The 22,102-nt window shown below is 52.0% G+C and overlaps 1 protein-coding gene across 1 annotated transcript; it reads left to right on the top strand.

Annotated features, from left to right (window-relative positions):
* Positions 1-1,648: 1,648 nt before the first annotated feature.
* On the top strand, positions 1,649-4,622 carry ZNF579 (zinc finger protein 579). Its single transcript, XM_022585003.3, has 2 exons — positions 1,649-1,839; positions 2,818-4,622. The coding sequence occupies exon 2, from the start codon at positions 2,820-2,822 to the stop codon at positions 4,509-4,511; it is 1,692 nt and encodes a 563-aa protein (XP_022440711.1). The 5' UTR covers positions 1,649-1,839; positions 2,818-2,819; the 3' UTR covers positions 4,512-4,622.
* Positions 4,623-22,102: the final 17,480 nt, after the last annotated feature.

A 22,102-nucleotide genomic window follows, 5' to 3' on the forward strand; every position in this document is an offset into this window, starting at 1 on the left:
CATAAGAGGTACACCTGACTCCATAGACCTCCCCCCCTCCAAGATCTGATTGCCTCTCCCTTCTCAAAGGTAACTCCTACCCCAAATTTGGTGCTTATTGTTTCCATGGATGTGTTTAGACTTCTGCTCTATATGTATATGTCCTTAAAAATGTAGTATTATTGACCAGATGTTTTGAAAAATCATGCTCCTCACCATCATTTCTCCCATCTCTTTGTGAAATGCAAAGACTTAGACTCACTACTTTGAAACCTCTCAGTACCTCACTTTACTGCTCTGTGAAATGGGAGAATGTTACACACTTCTTAACGTAAGGAGGAACAAATGGGCTTGTATTTGTAAAGCACTTACAAGAGTAAGCTATCATTTATTTTCATTGTATTTATTTTTATTATCCCCCATCATTTGTTTCTTTTTCCTTTACTTTGTTAAGTATGAAACACATTCACGTGGTTTCAAATTCCAAAAGTACAAAAGGGCAGAGCGTAGTAAGTTTCAGTCCTGGGAGTTAGAATGTTGCCAGTTTCTTCTCTCTCCTTCCAGTTCTCCCAGACACAACCCGCTGGTAAGTGCAGACAGAACAGGCTGCAGGCTGTGCTCCACCATCCGTGTTTTCTCCGTTATCATTTGGAGCCTTTCCATGTTTTTACACAGTGAACTTCTTCATTCTTTTTTTATGGACACATAGCGTTCTGCTGGGTAGATCAATCACGATTTATCACTCAAATCCCTGACCGATGGGCAGGTAGCTCATTTCCTGTCTTTCGAAGTCATGCACAATACTGCAACGATTAACCTGGTACAGACACCGTTTGTGGCATGTTTCTGAGTAGAACTATCAGAAGAATAGTGTCTGTGTTGGTATATTTCTCTCCCATTTCCATTTGCCTCCCGCTTCCCATTCCTAACCCTCGGCTTTCATCCTGCAGGTTTCAGCGGAAACATCGTTGCCTCCAGGAAGCCTTCAGGGATCACTCTCACTCAGTGTTGTCTCTGCTCCCTGTAATCCCACTGCATCCTGCTTCTGGCTTTAGAGCACACTCTCCAGAAGGGCCATTGGATCTGTGTTTGTCTGCCTCCTCTGCCAGACCCTGAGCTCCCTATGGACAGGGTCCAGCGGCCTCTGTCTTTGCCACTGCAGCTCCAGCACCAAGGACAGAGCTAGAACATAGTAGGTGCTCAGTTAATATTGGTGGTTTAGGATCGAGTGACTATATGCTGCAAAATGAGTAAGTGGTCTCTTAGGGTCAAGTGGATATACGCGGGGTTTATCACAGAGGAGGAGACTGAGGCTCAGAGAAGGGAAACTCGCTTGCTCAGGCACCCACGTGAAGGCTGCTGTCAGGTTTTAGTCCAGATTGCCGGTACTTTCCCTGAAGCCTCTGTCACTGCCTCATTCATCTCCTTTCCCGGCCACCCCCCTCGCCCAACACAGTGCCTGGCACAGACAGGACCTGATAAATGTGTATTTGTTGAAGGAATGAATGAATATGTGTGTCTGTTGGGGAGGGGAAGAAGGGGGGCCGGACCCAGCCCCCTCCTCCCTCGGGAGCCCAGAGGACGGGGCCCCAGCCCCCTCCCCTTACAGAACCCAGGAGTCCAAGCCGCGCCCCCCTCTCCGCCCCCTGGGTCTCCTCCTCCACCATCTTCCGGCTTCCCAGCCAGTCTTTCCTCTCTCAGGCTCGGACGAAAAGCCGGGTTTCCGGGGGGAAGGCTTAGGCGGTGACACCGAGCCCAGCCTCCTCCACCCCCCACCACGCTCGGGGCCCTCCCTCCCTGCCACCACCATCCGCGCTCGGCCGGCCGCGGGGACGGAAGAAAGGAGCAAAGGAGGCGGAGGTAAGAGCCGGGCGCCCAGTCATCGGGGCGAGCCCCAGGCCCCGGGCTCAGAAATCTGCAAGGCCTCGGCCCGCGGCCCCAGTTCTGCAGATCATGCCTGCGGGGAACCAAAGGCTGGGCCCAGCGGGGAGACCGCGGCCCCCCCTTGGAGACCTAGGGCTCCAGACCCCCAGCAGCCTTCCTCGGGGACGTGGGGGGGGGGGGTCCAGGGCCCTGGCCCTCAGCCTCCTCCTCGCTGGAGATTTCGAGCAGCTGGGCCCCCAGCCCCTCCTCTCCCTTGTCTTGGGGGCTCAGCCCCCTCCCCCCAGCCCTCTCCACCACTGGGACCCAGGAATCCATACCCACCACGTACAGAAGTCTAGGGACTGGACCCCGGTCATCTCCCAACCCCCCACACACCCCCAACCTCAGCGCCCGGGATCTCGCCCCCTCCCTCCCTAGCCCCCTCCCTGCCCAAGAGTCTGAGCCCTCCTACTCCCGGCCTCTCCCAGACTCTGGCGACTGGGCACCCACACTCCATTTCCGGGGCCTCCCGATTTTGAATCCCACCCCCTCCGCTCCGGCACCAAGGGCTGTTTCCCAGCCCCTCCCCATACGTTCCAGTGGGGCCCCTGGAGGAAAAGCAGTTCACTGACTTTGTCTGCCTCTGTCTCTTCTACTGTCTCTGTCTTGTTCTCCCTCCCTCCACCCTGCCATGGTTCCTCTGATCTCTGTGTTTGCACCATCTCTGCCTAAATCTCTTTGTTTTCTCTTCATCTCTGTCTCTGCTGGGTGTCCCCATCTCTCTCTCCTGCTTTCTGCCTCTCACCATCCTGTTTCTACTGGTCTCTGCCTCTCATCTCGGCCTTTTTCGTCTGTCTCGCCTTCCCTTGCCCGGCTAAATATCTGACCCTCTCTGTGTCTCCTTGTCTGTCTCCTTGTCTCTCTCTGCACCCCCCTGCCTCCCCAAATCTCCACCTCTTCCCTATCTCTTTACAGGCATGGATCCTCAGCCTCCTCCACCAGCCCAGGGCAGCCCACCTCACCGTGGCCGGGGCCGGGGTCGTGGCCGAGGCCGTGGTAGGGGCCGAGGCCGTGGCAGGGGGGGCGCTGGAGCTCCTCGGGCGCCCCTGCCCTGCCCCACCTGTGGCCGCCTCTTCCGCTTCCCCTACTACCTCTCCCGGCACCGGCTGAGCCACTCGGGCCTGCGGCCCCATGCCTGCCCCCTATGCCCCAAGGCCTTCCGCCGGCCTGCCCACCTCTCGCGCCACCTGCGTGGCCACGGGCCGCAGCCCCCGCTGCGCTGCGCCGCCTGCCCCCGCACCTTCCCTGAGCCTGCCCAGCTCAGGCGCCACCTGGCCCAGGAGCACGCGGGCGGCGGGGTCGAGCTGGCCATCGAGAGGGCAGCCAAGGAGGCGGCCGGGTCCGGCTGGAGCCCACAGGACAAGGGCGCCGAGCAGCCCACCTCTGCAGCAGCGGGCGCCGCGGAGGAGGAGGCGGAGGCGGCGGCGCGGCCCGAGACGTGGTCCGCGGGGGAGCCGGCCACGCTGGCGGCCGCCACGAGCGCGGAGCCCCGCGAGTCGGAGGAGGAGGAGGCCGAGGCCGGGGCGGCGGAGCTGAGGGCCGAGCTGGCGCTGGCGGCCGGACGGCAGGAGGAGAAGCAGGTCCTGCTCCAGGCCGACTGGACGCTGCTGTGCCTCCGCTGCCGTGAAGCTTTCGCCACCAAGGGCGAGCTCAAAGCGCACCCGTGCCTGCGCCCCGAGGGCGAACAGGAGGGCGAAGGGGGGCCCCCGCCCCGCCCCAAGCGCCACCAGTGCTCCATCTGCCTCAAGGCCTTCGCCAGGCCCTGGTCGCTGTCCCGCCACCGGCTGGTCCACTCCACCGACCGCCCCTTCGTGTGCACGGACTGTGGCCTGGCCTTCCGCCTCGCCTCCTACCTCCGCCAGCACCGTCGCGTCCACGGCGCGCTCAGCCTCCTGGCCCCGCTGCCCGCTGCGGGCAAGAAGGACGACAAGGTGTCGGGCGGACGGACCTCAGGGAAGGGGCCCGAGGGGGGCGAAGGGGCAGAGTGTGGGGGCGCCTCGGAGGGTGGAGAAGGCGGGCAGAACGGAGGGGATGCCGCCCCGGCCCGGCCCCCCGCCGGGGAGCCCCGATTCTGGTGCCCCGAGTGCGGCAAAGGTTTCCGGCGCCGTGCGCACTTGCGGCAGCACGGGGTAACCCACTCTGGGGCGCGGCCCTTCCAGTGCGTGCGCTGCCAGCGGGAGTTCAAGCGGCTGGCCGACCTGGCCCGCCACGCGCAGGTCCACGCGGGCGGTCCGGCCCCGCACCCGTGCCCGCACTGCTCGCGGCGCTTCTCGCGCGCCTATAGCCTCCTGCGCCACCAACGCTGCCACCGTGCTGAGCTGGAGAGGGCCGCCGCCGCGCAGCAGGCGCTCCAGGCCCAGGCCCCGCCGTCGCCCCCGCCGCCCCCGCCGCCCCCCGCTGGCCAGGAGGAGGAAGGGCTTCCGCTGCCCATCGCACACATCAAGGAGGAGCCGCCCTCCCCGGGGACCCCACCTCGGCCGCCGCCGGCACCCCCCGTCTTCCTCAGCGCCTCCTGTTTTGACAGCCAAGACCACTCAGCCTTCGAGATGGAGGAAGAAGAGATTGACAGCAAGGCTCACCTGCGCGGATTGGGGGGCCTGGCCTCCTGACCCACACACCCATCCTCAGCCCCTCCGTTTGACCTCCCGGTTTGCAATATGAAGGAGGGAAGTTGAAGGAGAGGAACCTCCTCTGTGTACCCACCCCTCCCCTTCTAGCCCTCAACACTAAGGAGGGAGGAGGCTGGGCCGCCCCTCCCTCCCCATCGCCCACCCCCAGACCCCCCTGATGCTGGTTAGAAACTGCTCACCCCACTTCTGAAGGCAGGACGCTGATTCAGGAGGTGGGGGACACTGGCCAGAGGGATGGACACTGAGGCGGGGGCCCCCGGCCTGGCTGTCCCCTGTTACACACACTGGACACCATCACCTCTTTGGAACTGCCAGACCCTATGGGGGGTCCCCAGTGAGCAAAGGTCTGTCCCTGTCCCTTTGTCTGTCTGTGAATAAATGTGAGTTCGTGGAACTGGAGAGAGTGGGGCTGTCTGTGGGAGTGAGGGCTGGCTGAGGGCATCTGGGTGAGCAGGGATGTGTCCACCAGGCTCGGAGCTTGGGTTCAGAGCGGGAAGGATGCAGATAAGCACATCAGGGACCATGGGGCTCTCAGCCAAGCAGGAAACTCACAAGAAACAGGAGTGGAAGAAGGCAAGCTGCCATCTGCCCTGGGCATCTTCAGGGATCCCTACGTGGAATCCCTGCTTGTGTTCATTCATCATTTACCAGACGCAGTGCTAGGCCCCACAGAAAGCCACACTGTGAGGGGCTGGAATTGTAGCTCTGCACAGCCTGATACGGTTTAGCTACTAGCCCCAGGCGGCTGTTCCCAGTTGAGAATAATATCAATACATTTACATTAAAATAATTAAAATGAAATAAGATTAAAAGTTCAGTTCCTCGGTCACACTGTTTCAAGTGCCCAGTATCCCCCTGTGGCTGGTGGCTACGCTGTTGGACAGCACAGATCTAGAACATTCCACATCGCAAAAAGTTCCACTGGACCTTGCTGCCCTAGGTAATAAACCAATCTGCAACATAACATCAGGTATTGGTAAGGGCTTCCAAGAAAACTACAGGGCACTGTGAAAAGGGAGCCTGTGGGGAGGGCGGGGCCTCTGGGGAGATGACATCTGACCTTTGACCTTCAAAGAACCAGGTGGAGGGGCGGGAAGAGCAGGGGCAAAGGCCGTGTGTGAGGTGGTTGGGTGCTACATGTTTGAGAAACCGCAAGGAATTGGTGGTGGGTTGGGGAGCGTCGTTTTCTACATATCCTCCCAGGGGTGTGTGTGTGTGTGTTTAACCCATTTGTTTAGGTCCTAGTAGTGGGGCGGGGGCGGGGGGGGGAGGATGTCTCCAAGCCAATCCTCCTTAAACTTCTCTTTCCTCTCGTTGACATCCTGCCTTCCCCAGCTCTCCCTTGCTCTATGCAGATAACGACACTAACTACTTAGGTATCCTGACACCTGTAAGGCCAGGCCAGAGAGGGGTGACATCATGCTTGTTTCCCAGGGCAACAAACCGAGTTGTCTTGGAGGCTCAGGAGGGAAGTTTGCTTCCCTGGTGTGATGAAACACAGGCAGAGGGAGGGCGGGCGGGAAGCTGGAAAGAGGGCCGCTGAGAGTCAGGGAGGGGAGATGATGACCACCCAGAGCTTTGCAGAATTCCCTCTGTCCAAGAGGTAACGAGACACATCTTAGCCGAGCCCTTGGAACGGTGCCTGGCACGTAGGAAGCACTCAACACGTGCTAGCCTGTTTGATCAGCCCTGTGTTCACTACCACCCAGTGCTGGATGCTGGGGGCAAAGACCAGCTGAGCACCTGCCCTCACGGAGCTTACAGACCAGTGGGGAAGACGGATAAGAATCAAATATTGGCACAAATAAATTAGGGTTTCCAAATGAGCCGAGTTCTCCAATGCACTAGATCCTACAGGAAGCTGTAACTTAACCTTGGGTGTTGGGGAGAAGGGGGGGCTGGGCTATGCTTTCTTCACAGGCCAGCCACCTCCCCCCACACCCAGGAACCTTCAGTGCCTCCCTATTACCACATCCCAATGTGGGCCAGAAAACTTTTCAGCACAATCTCATGGACAGAACTCATTGAGGGAGACGTATATACAGCCCCATTTATAGAAGGGGCAAACTGAGGATTAAAGCTAAGAAGGCACTTGTCCTACTTCTGTGATCACTAATATGAATTGAGTCCTTCGTATTAAAGGGCTACTTTGGGGAATTCCCTGGCGATCCAGTGGTTAGGACTCCGCAGTCTCACTGCCGAGGTCCCAGGTTTGATCTCTGATCGGGGAACTAAGATCCCACAAGCCGGGCAGCGCAGCCAAAAAAAAAAAAGGTTACTTTGTGGAAAGAGCTGAAGACGATGGTTGGCACCTGGGAGGAAGTCTTTGCTGTTGTTGCTTTGTTATTATTATTCTCCCAGGTTGCCATAAATATGATCTCAGGGAATCCTAGTTCTTGATGGGAAACATCCTCACCATTTTCCAGAGGTGGAAACAGCGCTCAGAGCGGAAGTCTCTTGTCCAAAATCCCATAGCTAGGAACTGGTGGACGCAGGATTTGAACCTAGGCTGGACCAGCTCCATGCCCTGAACCCAACATCAGGCCCATGTGACCTTCACAATCAGCTCCCAGCCACACAACCCACCTTTCCAGCTCCCCCCGCACACACACACACATCCTGGTCTCCAAGCCCCAAGGCAACCCCTGCCACTACAGATTTGCCCACCACCTTCCCCCACCCCATACGCTTCCGCAACCTTGACATGCCACATCCGAAGAGAAACATTCCTAGAACAAAATACAGAACTTATGGCAAGAAAAGGGCCTTAGAGATGGAGCCCAGTTCTCCCATTTTGCAGATAAGAAAACTGAGGCCCACGTATGTGGGACAGGCACAGGAAATGGTAAAATAACCAAGTAATTTGTATTATTATGAAGCAATAGTAGTGGCGTTCATGAATCTAACCCTATTGCTTGTCTTTCCCTGTGGTGAGCATCTTACACGGACGATCTCAACACACTTGTTAATAATAATACAAAATACATTTCTTGAGCATTTACCCTACATCTCTTTCTGAGGGGATTTACGTGGATTAGCTCACTTAATCTTCGCATCATTAGATAGATACTATTATGAGCTCTGTTTTCTTCTTCTTAAGCAGCTTTGTTGAGGTATCACTTACATTCCACAGAATTCGCTCATTTTAAGTGTCCCATTCAATGATTTTTAGTAAATTCACAGGACTGTGCAGCTATCACCACAATCCAATTTTAGAACATTTCCATCACCCCAGTAAGATCTCTTGTGCTCATTAATCGTCACGTCCCGTTTCCACCTGCAGTTCCGGGCAGCCGCTAAAGTACTTTCTGGAGATTTGCCTTTTCTGGACATTTCATAGACATGGATCATACAATATGTGGCCTTTTGTATCTGGCCTCTTTCACGTAATGTCTTCAAGGTCCATCCATGTTGTAAATTGTAACAGCACGTCATTACTTTTACGGCTGAATAATATTCCATTATATGGACAGACCGCATTTTTTTTTATCAGTTCATCGTTAATGGGGGTTTGGGCTGTATCTACTCTTTGGCTGTTATATATAGTGCTGCTATGAACATGTGTGTACAAGTCTTCCCGTAGACGTATGCTTCTGTTTCTCTTGGGCAGATTCCCAGGAGCGGAATTGCCATAGTGTGTGGGAAGGTTACAATGAACTTTTTAAGAAACTGTCAGACTATTTTCCACTTACCATCCCACCAGCAATGCATGAGGGCTTCCCAAGGGGGCTCCATTTTCCTGAGAAGGAAACTCAAGTACAGAGATGTGAAATGACTTGCCCAAGGTCACACGGCTAGTAAGTAGCAGATCTGGATAAGACCCCGGGCATTGTGGTCCCAAAGCCTGTGCTCTTCTTTTTTTTTTTTTTCATTTTCCAGTTCTTTGTTTATTGAGGTAAAACATAACATAAAATTTACCTTTTTTAACCATTTATGTGTACAGTTCAGTGGCACTAAGGACACTCCTATTGTCCTGTAACCATTACCATCCTCCATCTCCAGAACATTTTCATTGTCCCCAACTGAAACTCTGTCCCCATTAAACAATAATAACTCTCTGTTCCCCCTCCATCCGGCCCCCGGCAACCACCCTTCTACTTTCTGGCCCTATGAATATGACTACTCCAGGTATGCAAAGAAAAACTCTTCTGTTTTTCTTCTCTACTCTCCTACAACACTACTCATGGACTACTTCACCTCTGACACTTCCGGTCACCAAATGTGTGTGTGACATTTGGTCACACATCAAGCAGCTCTGCAGCAAAGCTGGGTGTCTACAGTTCGGTTCAGTTCTGACACTGTCTACCTGCGGATGACGTCAGATCCCACAGATGAAGGGGTCAGTCCCGCAAGACGGCATCTTCCCTCCCCAATTTCAGACACAATCAAAGTCTGGGTTGTTATCCATGCCAAAGCCTGTGCTCTTAACCCCTTATACAAGGATTCACCCTAACCTTGTTCACTCATCATTCATTCATTCATTCATTCATTGAGCAACATGTGCTTACAGGTAGGAGACACATCAGTGGACAAGCAAACAAGGTTACATTCTGGTAGGGGATGCAGATAAACAAATATACTTAGGACATCAATTCAACAAATACTTACCGAACTCCCACTCTGGGCTGGGCACCGTCCTAGGTGTTGATCGTCCACCGGCTGATGAAACAGACAGAAATCTCTCCCCACGTGGGGCATCCATCCTGGTGGGCGGAGACAGATATGAAAACACAGTGAGCAAGTAAGTGATGAAGCATCTTGGGAGGGGATGATGCTATGGAGCAGGGTGATGCAGGACAAGGTGGGGGTCGGGTGGGAACTGCAGGCCTGTCCAAACAGGAGCCGAAGCGGGGAGCCTCGCAGGTAACTGGGGATGTGTCCCAGGGGAGGTGCACAGTGCATGCACAGGTCCTGAGGTGGGAATGTGACCAGCATGTTCAGGGGGCAGAGAGGCCAGCCTGAGTGGAGGGGGGGATGGGGGTCCAGATCCAGTAGCAACTCGCAAAGACTCTGGTTTCTTCTCCAAATGAAATGCAGACAGAGGGACTTCCCTGGCGGTCCAGTGGTTTAAAACGTTGCCTTCCAATGCAGGGGGTGCAAGTTCAATCCCTGGTTGGGGAGCTAAGATCCCACATGTCACACGGCCAAATAAAACAAAACATAAAACAGAAGCAATATTGTAACAGATTCAATAAAGACTTAAAAAATAAATTGTCCACACCAAAAAAATCTTAAAAAAAACAAAAACAAAAACAAAGAAATGCAGACAGAGCCCCAAAGGGATTCATCAAGAGGCTGGCATAATTTGACTTGCCTTTTCCCCCTTTTTTTTTTTTAATATTTATTTATTTATTGGGTTGTGCCAGGTCTTAGTTGTGGCATGCAAACTCTTTTTTAAATTTTTTAAATTTTTATTTTTGGCTGTGTCGGGTCTCAGTTGCTGTGCGTGGGCTTTCTCTAGTTGCATCGAGTGGGGGATACTCTTCGTTGCGGTGCGCGGGCTTCTCATTGCAGTGGCTTCTCTTGTTGCAGAGCACAGGCTCTAGGCGCGCGGGCTTCAGTAGTTGTGGCTCATGGGCTCTAGAGTGCAGGCTCAGTAGTTGTGGCGCACGGGCTTAGTTGCTCGATGGCATGTGGGATCTTCCTGGACCAGGGATCTAACCCGTGTCCCCTGCATTGACAGGCAGATTCTTAACCACTGTGCCACAAGGGAAGTCCTCCACCTTTTTAAAATAAATAAATTTTACTATCTAGAGCCGTTTTAGGTTCACAGAAAAACTGAGTGGAAATACAGATGGTCCCCATCCGTCTATCCTTTAAAAATTCATTTCAAAGCAATTTGCAAACATTAGACCACATCACCCCTAAATACTTCAGCACGAATAACATAACAAGATATCAAATATTTATTGAACCTTCTTGTCCTTGATAAAATTTAAATTCCGTGAAATGCATGCCTGAGACCTTACCATCTGATGAATTCTGAGAGATACAGAACACCTGAGTAGCACAAATTCCTCTCCTGATTTAACAGATTCCCTCTGGCTTCTGTTTGGAGGACAGACTGGTGGAGAGTGGGAGCAGAGGTCCTCTTATGCCTGCCTGCCTTTCTCCTTCAACAACCTTTTTCTTTTAGAATCGTTTTTAGATTTACAGAGAAGTTGCTACGATGGTCAGAGCCGTCCTGTGTGCCCCTGACCCAGGTTCCCCAAATGTTATCATGTCCCTACCATCCCAAACCAAGAAACCAATACTGGCAGATGCAACCCTTTCCTCAGATTTTACTCACTGTCCCTAATAGCTTTCTGTCCCAGGATCCCACCCAGGACACCACCGTGGCCTTACTTCCTGCCTCCTGAATCTCCACTGGTCTGTGGTCACCTTTCAGGCTTGTCTTGGTCTTTCATGATCCCGACCATTTTGAGGAATCCCTGGAAGAAAGGCCACGCCCACGTGCCCAGCGCTCCCGGGCTGCGCCTTACCCACGTGACTATCACTGAAGATGTTAACCTGCCTCACCTGGTGGTTTCCACGCTGTGCAGTGGCCCCTTCCCCGTTCCAGACTCTTACTCTGTGTAGGCAAGTCGCTGAGCTGCAGCCCACATGGAGGGGAGGGGAAGTATCCAGATACACTTTTGGCGAATTCTGTCCCTTCTCCTTACCCTGTTTATTTATCTATTCAATCATTTGTTTGTTTTCTGTGTGTGTTTTGTTTTGTTTTGGCCACGCCACGCATCTTGCGGGACCTTAGTTCCCCAGCCAGGGATGGAACCTATCTCCCCTGCAGGGGAAGCTCGGAGCCCTAACCCCTGGACCGCCAGGGAATTCCCGATCATTTATTTGTATCCGTATGGATTCACAGACGTTTCTTTTATACTTTGGGTGATAGTCAACTACAACATTATCTCATATAGTTTATATTATAGTCCAATGTCACATTATGTATTTCCTTGAAGCCCACCTGTGTTTGGATGCCAGGTGCCATCAAGAGCTAGTGAAGCAAGCACAGGGAGCTCAATATCTTGTAATAACCTATAAGGGAAAAGAATCTGAAAAAGAATAGATGTGTGTGTGTGTGTGTGTGTGTGTGTGTAACTGAAGCACTTTGTTGTACACCTGAAACTAACACAGCATTGTAAATCAACTATACGTCAGTAAAAAAATAAAACCAAAACTAAAAATAGAGAGAGAGCAGCAGTACTGAGCAACAAGCAGGAATTTCTGGCCAGCGTGTGATGGGAGATGTGACTTCAGCTGGGTGACCGAGGAGGGCTTTTGAGGAGGGTTTGAAGACTTGGTCCAGAGGAGCTAGGGACCTGAGCACGTGAGGGGCTCTGAGGCTCCAAGGGGACGGCCACCTGCCCGTGGACATCCAGCCACGCAGAGCCACACCCACCTTTCCCAGGCACCAGCCCCACAGCGGTTTCTACCCCCTGTTCCTGGCCCCCTGGGCGGGCAGTTTGGAATTCAGCCTCCGAGGCCAAGTCCCCACCCTCCACAGCCCCTTATCTCGCCACGCCCAGCACTGTGCCTGGCACCGAACGCCTCCATAAATATTTGCTGCCACTCACCCGGCTGTGCGAGCCCCAGCTGCCCTCCTTTGCCCTCCTCCCGAACCAGCTCTTTCGTCTCAAGGAGGGAGGGGGGTGTTGGTGGACCCCGATGTGGAATCAGGGACATGACACACCCAAGGTCACCGGGAGAGGGAGGGCCAGAGAGAGAGAGAGAGAGAGAGAGAGAGAGAGAGAGAGAGAGAGACAGAGCTGGGCGGCCTCCAGACTTCTAATAATGGGATAAGTGTAGCTACTATTTATTACCTTGCCCATTCGCTGGTGTCAGGCACTTCACACGCGTTTTCTGGTTTCATCTCAACAACTCTGCTGGTTCCTGGCACAGATCAGCTATCTCACCTCGTGGCCTGGGACGGGCGAGCCTGTTTGCCTGGGATGACCCCCTCACCCCTCCTCCAGGAGGCCCACCCTACATCCCATGTTTCTCTAGCGATCCCCTGTCATAGGCCCAGGTAAGAGGGCCCCAAGATCCCTGCTCCCTGGGTGAATACACACCTCTTCCCAATTATTCAGTCAGACGCTGATTTAGGTGCTGCTGTGAAGGGACAGTGCAGCTGGAATGAAGGTTCCAAATCTCAGATAGGAACTGGGTCTTCTGTGGGCCTGCCTCATCATGTGACCCTCCAAAAGAGATGGGGCTCCTCCTGCAAAAAGAGACTCAAAGCATGAGGGGCGTTCTACAGGAGGGAGATTCTCCGTTGCTGGCTTGGAAGGTGGAGGGGATCCCACGACAAGGAATGCAGACAGCCTCTGAAAACAGAGCGGATTCTGCCCACAGCCAGCAAGGAGGCGGGAACCTCCTTGTCTAACCCAAGCAGAGAACCCAGTCAAGCCAGCCTAAGCTCCTGACTCACAACTGTGAGCTAATAGCAGGTGCTGTGTTTGCATTCGGTCTTCGTTGCTGCGTGTGGGCTTTCTCTAGTTGCGGCGAGCGGGGGCTACTCTTCGTTCCAGTGCGAGGGCTTCTCATTGTGGTGGCTTCTCTTGTTGCGGAGCTCGGGCTCTAGGCGTGTGGGCTTCAGTAGTTGCAGCACGCGGGCTCAGTAGTGGTGGCTAACGGGCTTAGTTGCTCCACAACATGTGGGATCTTCCCGGACCAGGGCTCGAACCCACGTCCCCTGCATTGGCAGGTGGATTCTTAACCACTTCGCCACCAGGGAAGTCCTGCGGGTGCTGTTTTAAGCTGCTACATTTGTGCTAATTTGTTACCAGCACAGAAAACAAATACAATCTCTCTGTTTTGTTTCCTTCAGGGCACTCACTGCCAAAGTAAGTTGGTTTCTTTGATTACTTAATTGCTTCAAGTCTATCCATCTGTATTTGGTTTGCTAGGGCTGCCATAACAAAGTACCATGAACCAGGTGGCTTACAACAACAGAAATGTACTGTCTCACAGCTCTGGAGGCTGCAAGTCCAAGATCCTGTGTGGGCAGGGCCGTGCTCCCTCGGAGGCCTGCACGGGAGACTTCCTTGCCTCCTTCTGGCTCCTGGTGGTTGACCAACAATCCTTGACTTCCTTGGCTTGTAGATGCATCACCTTGATCGCCACCTTCCTCGTCACATTGTGTTATTCCATGTGTTGCTGTCTTCACTTGGCCGTCTTACTGAAAGGGCACCAGCAGTAATGGATTAGGGCCCATCTTCTCCAGTACAACCTCCTCTTAACTAATTACATCTGCAATGACCCTGTTTCCAAATAAGGTCATGTTCTGAGGTGTTGGGGGTCAGGGCTTCAACCCATAAACCATCCCTACCTACATGTGTCATCTTCCAGGGTGCAAACTGTGGCTGAGTTTTCCCGCTGGGTTCCTAGAGCCTAGAGCACAGCCTAGCACACAGTAGGTGCTTAACTTTTTGCTGTTGTTTTTAAATCATCTGACGAATTCTTTCTCTGAGCCTCTTTCCATGTCTTTCAAGTGGGGATAGAGATACACAGCAAATAATTGTCCAACACATGAATGAAGGGAGGATTATAACATGCCTCACTCCCACTTGACAGAGGGAGAAACTGAGGCTCAGAAAGATGAAGCGAGTTGCTCAAGGTCAGTGCCGCTGTCACGCTGGCAGCCTGGCCAGGAGGGACCTGGGAGCCCTAACACATGTCCTGCACTCCTCCCACCTCTGGCCGACAGCCTGCTGACACCTTCCAGTGGCTGAACCCAAGAAGAAGTCAGATGCAGCCCAGGTAACACAGTCAGCAGGAATGACCCAGACAGAGAGGAGAGAGATGGACAAACGGAAGGCTACCAGCACAGGGTGTTCACCAGAAGGGGAGTCCTCACACTTGGGAATGTCTTCCCTCTCGCTCCCCCGAAGGACACACCAGTCTACACACACCCCCAGCGCTGCCTAAGGGTCCCCATTTCCCTACTTCCTAATTTCTGCCTATCCACTTGGTGTCAAATGGAATCTCCCCTCAGTGCCATTCCGTGGTGGGGGCTGTGGAAGGGTTCTGCCCTAGATGCAGGTAGTGAGGGGATATTGCACCCAGAAGATATAAAAGCAAGAATAAAACCCATTAAAGGTTTGGTCTGCTTTTCACTTTTACCACACACGGGCGATTGCAAACAAGGTCAGTGGTAAAACAAGGTCAGGGCTTCCCTGCAAAATATCTTTTGTTGGTCTAAGTTCTGAGCATTTGCTGCAAATGTTACCATGACGTTTTAAATACATATACTTAGGGCTTCCCTGGTGGCGCAGTGGTTGGGAATCCACCTGCCAATGCAGGGGACGCATTCCCTGGTTCGGGAAGATCCCACATGCTGCGGAGTAACGAAGCCCATGTGCCACAACTACTGAGCCTAAGCTCTAGACCCTGTGAGCCACAACTACTGAGCCCACGAGCCACAACTACTGAAGACAGCGCACGTAGAGCCCGTGCTCCGCAACCAGAGAAGCCACCGCAATGAGAAGCCCGTGCACTGCGACGAAGAGTAGCCCCCTCTCAGCACAACTAGAGAAAGCCCACACACAGCAACGAAAACCCAACGCAGCCAAAAATAAATAAATACATATATTTAAATACACACATATACATTTCAAATGTAACAAATCCAGAAAAGGATGATAAATTATTTGTTATATATGGGAGAGTTTCTTACAAAACTTAACATCATCTTACCATATGATCCAGCAATTGTGCTCCTTGATATCCACTCAAATAAGTCAAAAACTCACGTACACAAAAACCGGCACATGGATGTTTATAGCAGCTTTATGTATAACTGCCCAAAGTTGGAAGCAACCAAGGTGTCTGTTAGGAGATGAATGGATAAATAAACTGTGCTACATCCACACAACGGAAGATTACTCAGTGATAAAAAGAAATGAGGGGGCTTCCCTGGTGGCTCAGTGGTTAAGAATCTGCCTGCCAATGCAGGGGACACAGGTTCAAGCCCTGGTCCGCGAAGATCCCACATGCCACGGAGCAACTAAGCCCATGCGCCACAACTACTGAGCCTGCACTCTAGAGCTCGTAAGTCACAACTACTGAGCCCGCGAGCCACAACTACTGAGCCCGCGTGCCACGAGCCTGTGCTCCGCAACAAGAGAAGCCACCGCAATGAGAAGCCCGCACACCTCAATGAAGAGCAGCCCCCGCTCGCCGCAACTAGAGAAAGCCCGCGCACAGCAACAAAGACCCAACGCAGCCAAAAACAAATAAATAAATAAATAAATTTAAAAACGAAAAAGAAATGAGCTATCAAGTCACGAAAAGACATGGAGGAATCTTGAATGCATACAACTAAGTGAAAGAGGCCAATCTTAAAAAGGCTATGCGCTGTATGATTCCAACTATACGACACTCTGGAAAACACAAAACTATGGAGACTGTAAAAAGATCAGGGGTTGCCAGGAGATGGCAGGGAGCACTGAGGATTTTTAGGGCAGCAAAAATACTCTGTATGATACTGTAGTGGTGGATACATGTCATGATACGTTTGTCCAAACCCATAGAATGTACAACACCAGGAGTGAGCCCTAATGTCAACTATGGGCTTTGGGTGATAATGAGGTGTCAATATAGGTTCATCGATTGTAACAAATGTACCACTGGTGGGGATGTTGGTAACAGGGAGGCTATGATGGGTGGGGTGAGGGGGTGTATCTCCGTACCTTCCACTCAATTTTTATTTTAAGATTTATTATTTATTTATTTAATTTATTTTTGGCTGCATCGGGTCTTCGTGGCAGCATGCGGGAACTTCGTTGAGGCGCATGGGGTCTTCATGGCAATGCGCCAGCTTCTCTCTAGTTGTGGCATGAGGGTTTTCTCTTCTCTAGTTGTGGCATGCAGGCTCCAGGGCGTGTGGGCTCTGTAGTTGTGGTCCATGGGTTCCAGAGAAGGTGGGCTCTGTAGTTTGCAGCACACGGGCTCTCTAGTTGAGGCGCCCAAGCTCAGTAGTTGTGGCGTGCAGGCTTTGTTGCCCTGCAGCACGTGGGATCTTAGTTCCCTGACCAGGGATCGAACCCACGTCCCCTGCATTGGAAGGCAATTCTTTACCACTGGACCACCAGGGAAGGCCCGTTCCACTCAATTTTGTTGTCAGCCTAAAAGCTCCGAAAAATAAGTTTATTAATTAAAAAGAGAAATAAAAGACACAAATCAAGAAGGATGCATGATAATGACTGAAAATCTTTCTGTTACATACAGGAGGGGGAGGGTGTTAAAATGATCTGGGTGTCCAATACGTCAGGTCTCTGCCGGGAGCTTTATTGAGATATAATTCCCATACTCCACAACACGCCCATTTAAAATGTACAACTTGGGGGCTCTTGGTGCCGCCACAGGGTTGTGTGACCATCAGCACGATCACTTTCAGAACATTTCCATCACCCCGAAAAGAAGCACCACACCCTTTAGGCATCGCACCCCCACCCCCCGCCAGTGACCCATCCCCTGGGCGACAACTCATCCCCTCCCCATCTCTGAGATTTGCCTCTGAGGGGGGGAGTTGTTCCCTTTGCTCTCTGATGTGTCCCCAGAACCTGCAACCCTGTTGGGTACACCCTAGCGGGCAGGTGCTCCATAGTTAAATTTAACTAATCTGTTTTTTCTTTTCTTTTCTTTTCCTTTTTGTTTTTTTTTAGCCACCCTGCCTGGCTTGTGGGATCTTAGTTCCCCGACCGGGATCAAACCCCGGGCCCACGGCAGTTGAAAGCACGAGTCTTAACCACTGGACCGCCAGGGAATTCCCTTAACTAATCTGTTTCTGTTTGAGTCCCAGTCACCACTGGCTTCTGCTCAGAAGCCTCTTTCTCCTCCACCCATTGTCCCATCAGGACCTTTCAGAGTTACCTCCGTTAGAGCAGGTAACACCCTGCCTCATAATTGCCTGCATCCCTGTACTCGACACCCTCCAGACTCCTCCCAGATTCCTCCCGGCAAGGACAGAATCTATCTGCTGCTCTTTGCCTCACCTCAGGCCCCAGGAAATGCGTGTTGCATTTGAATGGAAACAAGAACAGTCAGCATACTAGACACACACGTGTCCCCAGCTCCTGGCCGGCAGACACACAGCCCAGCAGAGAGGCCCAGAGTGTGAAGCGTGGAGCCCAACTGTCCCCGTGTGAGTCCCGACTCTGCCGTGACCCCCAGCAGGACACTGGGCAAGAGATTGAATCTCGGCAAGCCTCCCTTTCCCCAGCTATAAAACGGAGCTAATAATAGGATCTACCTCTCCCCACTGCAGCGAGGATTAGCACAGGGTCTGGTAATACACAGAATTCAGTAAGTACTAGCTATAATTATCGCTAAGCACACGGGATTTATGAAGTCATGACACACGGCCTTCACTCGGCCATCCGTCAACCTCCTCACCCTATGCACATTTCCCAAGGAGAGGGAGAGAGAATCCAGGGTGCCCCTAGGAACTGTGAGTCCTTCCTTGTGACTGGGGTGTTAGGTGAGATGGGTGTAGCAGCAGATAAGATGGGGCCGGTGCCAGCTGCGGGAGAGCTCAGAGGCCAGGCTGGGGAGCTTGGATTCCTTCCCAAAGGCAACGAACAAGGAGCCAGGGGATGCTATTGAGAAGCTGAGGGACAAAGGATATCTCTGAGTGTCAGGAAGATGCCTTCGGAGGTGGGGTGATGGGGGCTCACTCTAGGGGGAGAGACTGGAGTCGGGCAGGAAGCGGGGCTGATGGTCCACATGGGAGAAGATGCAGCCAGGCCCTTGGCCTGCAGCCCAGTGGACATGGAGAATGCCCTGATTCTGAGCCCACTGTCTCTAGATTTCTAGAGAGATCTGGCAGGGACTGTAAACCTGGATGTTGTCTGCTAAATCCTGTTTCCATTTTTACAAAAGTGCAAGAGAAACAAGGTGAAAGTAACTAATATGTTTTAGTTCACTCAATACAGTATATTCTTTTTACTGGCATCACTCAATATAGTTTATTCTCCTTATTCACGGTAGTGATGGTCTATAACGGCATAGTGAACACTGAATAATTGATCCTGAGCCACTGCCCCGGGGGAAATGCAGGGTTAGTTGCCTACCAGACTTTGGTCACAATTTTGTTGCTGTTGTTGTTAATGGATTTATACATAACCTTGTTTTATGTGTATTTCTGCTTACAGGCACCTTGTGTAATATGCATATTGTTGACTCACTGACATTAAACTCACAGCCAACAGTGTTGTAACTCATGCCCAAAGGAAGCTTATCTAAAATGCATTTTCTCCATAAGCCCCATCCCAGCCTTTAGGACACTAGACAGCACTTGGGCTTCATGTCTGGGGAGACGTTTGAAAGTGTAAAATCACCAAGCAATAGCCCAATACTGCAAAAAGGACACTCGTTTACAGGATGCAAGTTCGTTCAACCTTAGCTGGGAACATGTGTCAGAGACTCCCGTTGTTGGCTGCTCTGCGCATGCCCGCGAAAGTGCTGTGCTCTAGATTCAGGGGTCACAGGAGCATTTTTAGTGGGTAGGCAAATTTGCAAATATGGAATCCGCCAATGATGAGCTCGACTGTATATCCAAAACATTATCACGTCATCATGTAATTAATATAAATATCATCAACGGGTAGTTTACATTCTCTTTTTCATGCTAAGTCTTTGAAATCCGGGGTCTGTTTTGTACTCACGGTACATCTCAGTTTGGACAAGCCACGTTTCAAGTGCGAAAGCGCTCCACACCGCTAGTGGCTTTCATACCAGACAGTGCAAGTCTCTATAGCTTTCTTGAGACTCTCCAAGAGACCTGCGGACTCAAAAATAAAAATTAAAAAGGCGATGTCAGATACAGCCACCTTGGAGAGCCGTGTGGCAATATCTAAGAATTTAGCTGCGCGTTTTTCTTTCGACCCAGGAATTCCACTTTGAGGCCAGTGCCCTATGAAGTGTGCCGCTCAGCACAGGGCAACACGTACAAGAATATTCTCTGCACCCCTGCTTGGAAGAGCACGATAGTGGAGAAAAATAAAATGTCCATGCTCGGAAGAATGCATCCATAAGATAACAATGTGTCCATACACTAGACTATTCAACGTCTTTGCAAAAGAAAGAGCCTGAGCTCCGGGTAACCGCACGGATGGAACTCACAGGGGTGAGCTGGTGAGGACAAAAGCAAGCTGCGAAGGTCAGAGAGGTGATGCTATTCATACAACACTTAACCTTTGTATAGCATCAACATTTAACCTTTGATGCTATTTATACAACAACACCTCCTTAAGGATGGTGATTACTTCTGGGAGGGAAGGGAAGGACTTGGAGAAGGGTAAGTACACAGAGGGTTCCAGTTATATTTGAAAAGTTATATTTCTTCAGCTGGACGGTGGTGGACATGGAGGTGCTTATTATGGTTATTTGGGATATTTTGTGTGTGTGTGCCTGAAATAGTCTTTTGCACGAGGAACCATAGCAAGGGTTTGTACTGCTGTGTTGACCAGGTCAGACAGACAGGCAGTGAGGGGTCATATGTGGCCTGCGTGTGCCTTGAAAAATATTAGAGCCACTCTGACAGGTAGGTGGTGAGGATTCCGTGAGATTCCTGCACGGGTGAATAAAGCCCCCAGCAGCGTCTGGCCTGTTGTAACTACCATCAGCGTATTTGTTGAGAGCAATCATTATCGCTAAGCAGTCGCTCTGTTCCAGGCGCTATGTCTAGTGTTTTCATCCATTATTTTGTTTAACAGTATTTATTCAGTGCCTGTAGGAACAGAGCCCCCTGCCCGGGTGCAATAGAGAGAAAACAGCATGATTCTCGTGAACATAGAGGGGAGGGCAGCCCAGTCTTCATGACGCACCCCGAAAACTGCTAATGGCCAAGATTTGCCCTACTAGTATGTAATCTTATTCTTTCCGGACAAGACACATCAATTTAATGTTACAGGTTTTTTTTTTTTTCTTTTTCTTTTTATCTCTTCTTTTGGTCCAAGGATATGGGGGTGGGCAGGTGAGTAATCAACTGCTCAACATTTTTTCTTTTTTTAGGGGGGAGGGTCATGCCATGTGGCCTGTGGGGTCCTAGTTCCCCGACCAGGGATTGAACCCTGGGCCCTTGGCAGTGAAAGCACAGAGTCCTAACCACTGGACCGCCAGGGAATTCCCCAACTGCACAACATTTGAAGTGCAGTTAATTCTTTTTTTGTTTGTTTGTTTTTTGTTTCTTGCGGTACGCGGGCCTCTCACTGCTGTGGCCTCTCCCGCTGCGGAGCACAGGCCCCGGACGCGCAGGCCCAGCGGCCATGGCTCACGGGCCCAGCCGCTCCGCGGCATGTGGGATCTTCCCGGACCGGGGCACAAACCCACGTCCCCCGCATCGGCAGGCGGACTCTCAACCACTGCGCCACCAGGGAAGCCCTGAAGTGCAGTTAATTCTTGATGTGATCTTTCAGTAAATATTTTATTTGGAAAAATATATAAAGTATATAAATAATATATAAGATATATACCAGACCTCATATATATGATAGTCCATAGTATATATAATTATATATAAGATCATGTATATTGCATTTGTGATTGTATCAGATACAATCATTATGTATTGTCAGTGTATAATATGTTACAAACTTTAAATGTTTCTTTGACAATAATGCTCTGAGTACGACCAGCAATTGCTCCCATTTCATGAGGAGGAAACTGAGGCAAGGAGGCAGCTGGACACTTGGCCAGGGGGACAGAGGCAGGAGACAGTCACAGGAGGAGTCCTTGGGAGCTGGAGAGCAGCAGACACGGGGGCGTGGGGAGGCAGGAGGCCCAGAGCCCAGCTTTAACAGGGGTGTGTGCACCCTGGGGCCTGGGCTGGGCCTCCCCCCGCACCATCACACCTGCCTCTCCCGGTCACTCTGGGTGACCCCACGCGGCAGTGTGGCTAAATGGAGAGGTGTAAAGCTCCCCGGATCATCAGTGAGCCTCTGGGGGGGCTGGGGAGGGCCAGAGGCCTGCAGCGGCCCCTCTCACCCTCCCGCTGGGGGACCCAGGTGGCCAGCTCTGCAGCCTGACCTTTCAGCTCCAGCCCAGCAGCTGCCCTGCAGGCCCTGCAGCCCCCCAGGGGAGGGACTCAGCTCTAGCCTGAGTGGGGTGGTGGCGTGGTAGAGGGGGCAGCCTGGGGTCCCCGGGCCCTCGCGAATCCTGGCTCTGCCTCTCTCTGGCTGCTGACCAATGCCTCTGTTTCTCCAGGGCTCAGTTTTCCCATCAGTAAATTGGAAGCCATCATCCTACTCGTCCAAGCCTTGTCGGGAGGACTCCACAAAGTCTTGAATGAATTTTAAAAAGTTAAAAAATAAACAGCCAGGGCCTGACACCTTATAAGCATTGAATGAAGGGTCATCATCGCATTATTTAATTTTAGTTTTAGTTTTTGAATAGGTAACATGCTGTGGGGGAAATTCAAATAATACGAAAGGCAGAGTGATCAAAAGTTCCTTCAGGGGCTTCCCTGGTAGCACAGTGGTTAAGAATCCACCTGCCAATGCAGGGGACATGGGTTTGAGCCCTGGTCCGGGAAGATCCCACATGCCGCGGAGCAACTAAGCCCGTGCACCACA

The sequence above is a fragment of the Delphinapterus leucas genome, chromosome 20 (genome assembly GCF_059928025.1).
Source record: "Delphinapterus leucas isolate spDelLeu-1000000601 "Yukka" chromosome 20, BTC_Dleu_Yukka2, whole genome shotgun sequence".
Lineage (NCBI taxonomy): Eukaryota > Metazoa > Chordata > Mammalia > Artiodactyla > Monodontidae > Delphinapterus > Delphinapterus leucas.

Excerpts from the sequence above, each read along its gene's own strand:
- ZNF579 (XM_022585003.3), top strand. The coding sequence starts at position 2,820 with ATGGATCCTCAGCCTCCTCCACCAGCCCAGGGCAGCCCACCTCACCGT.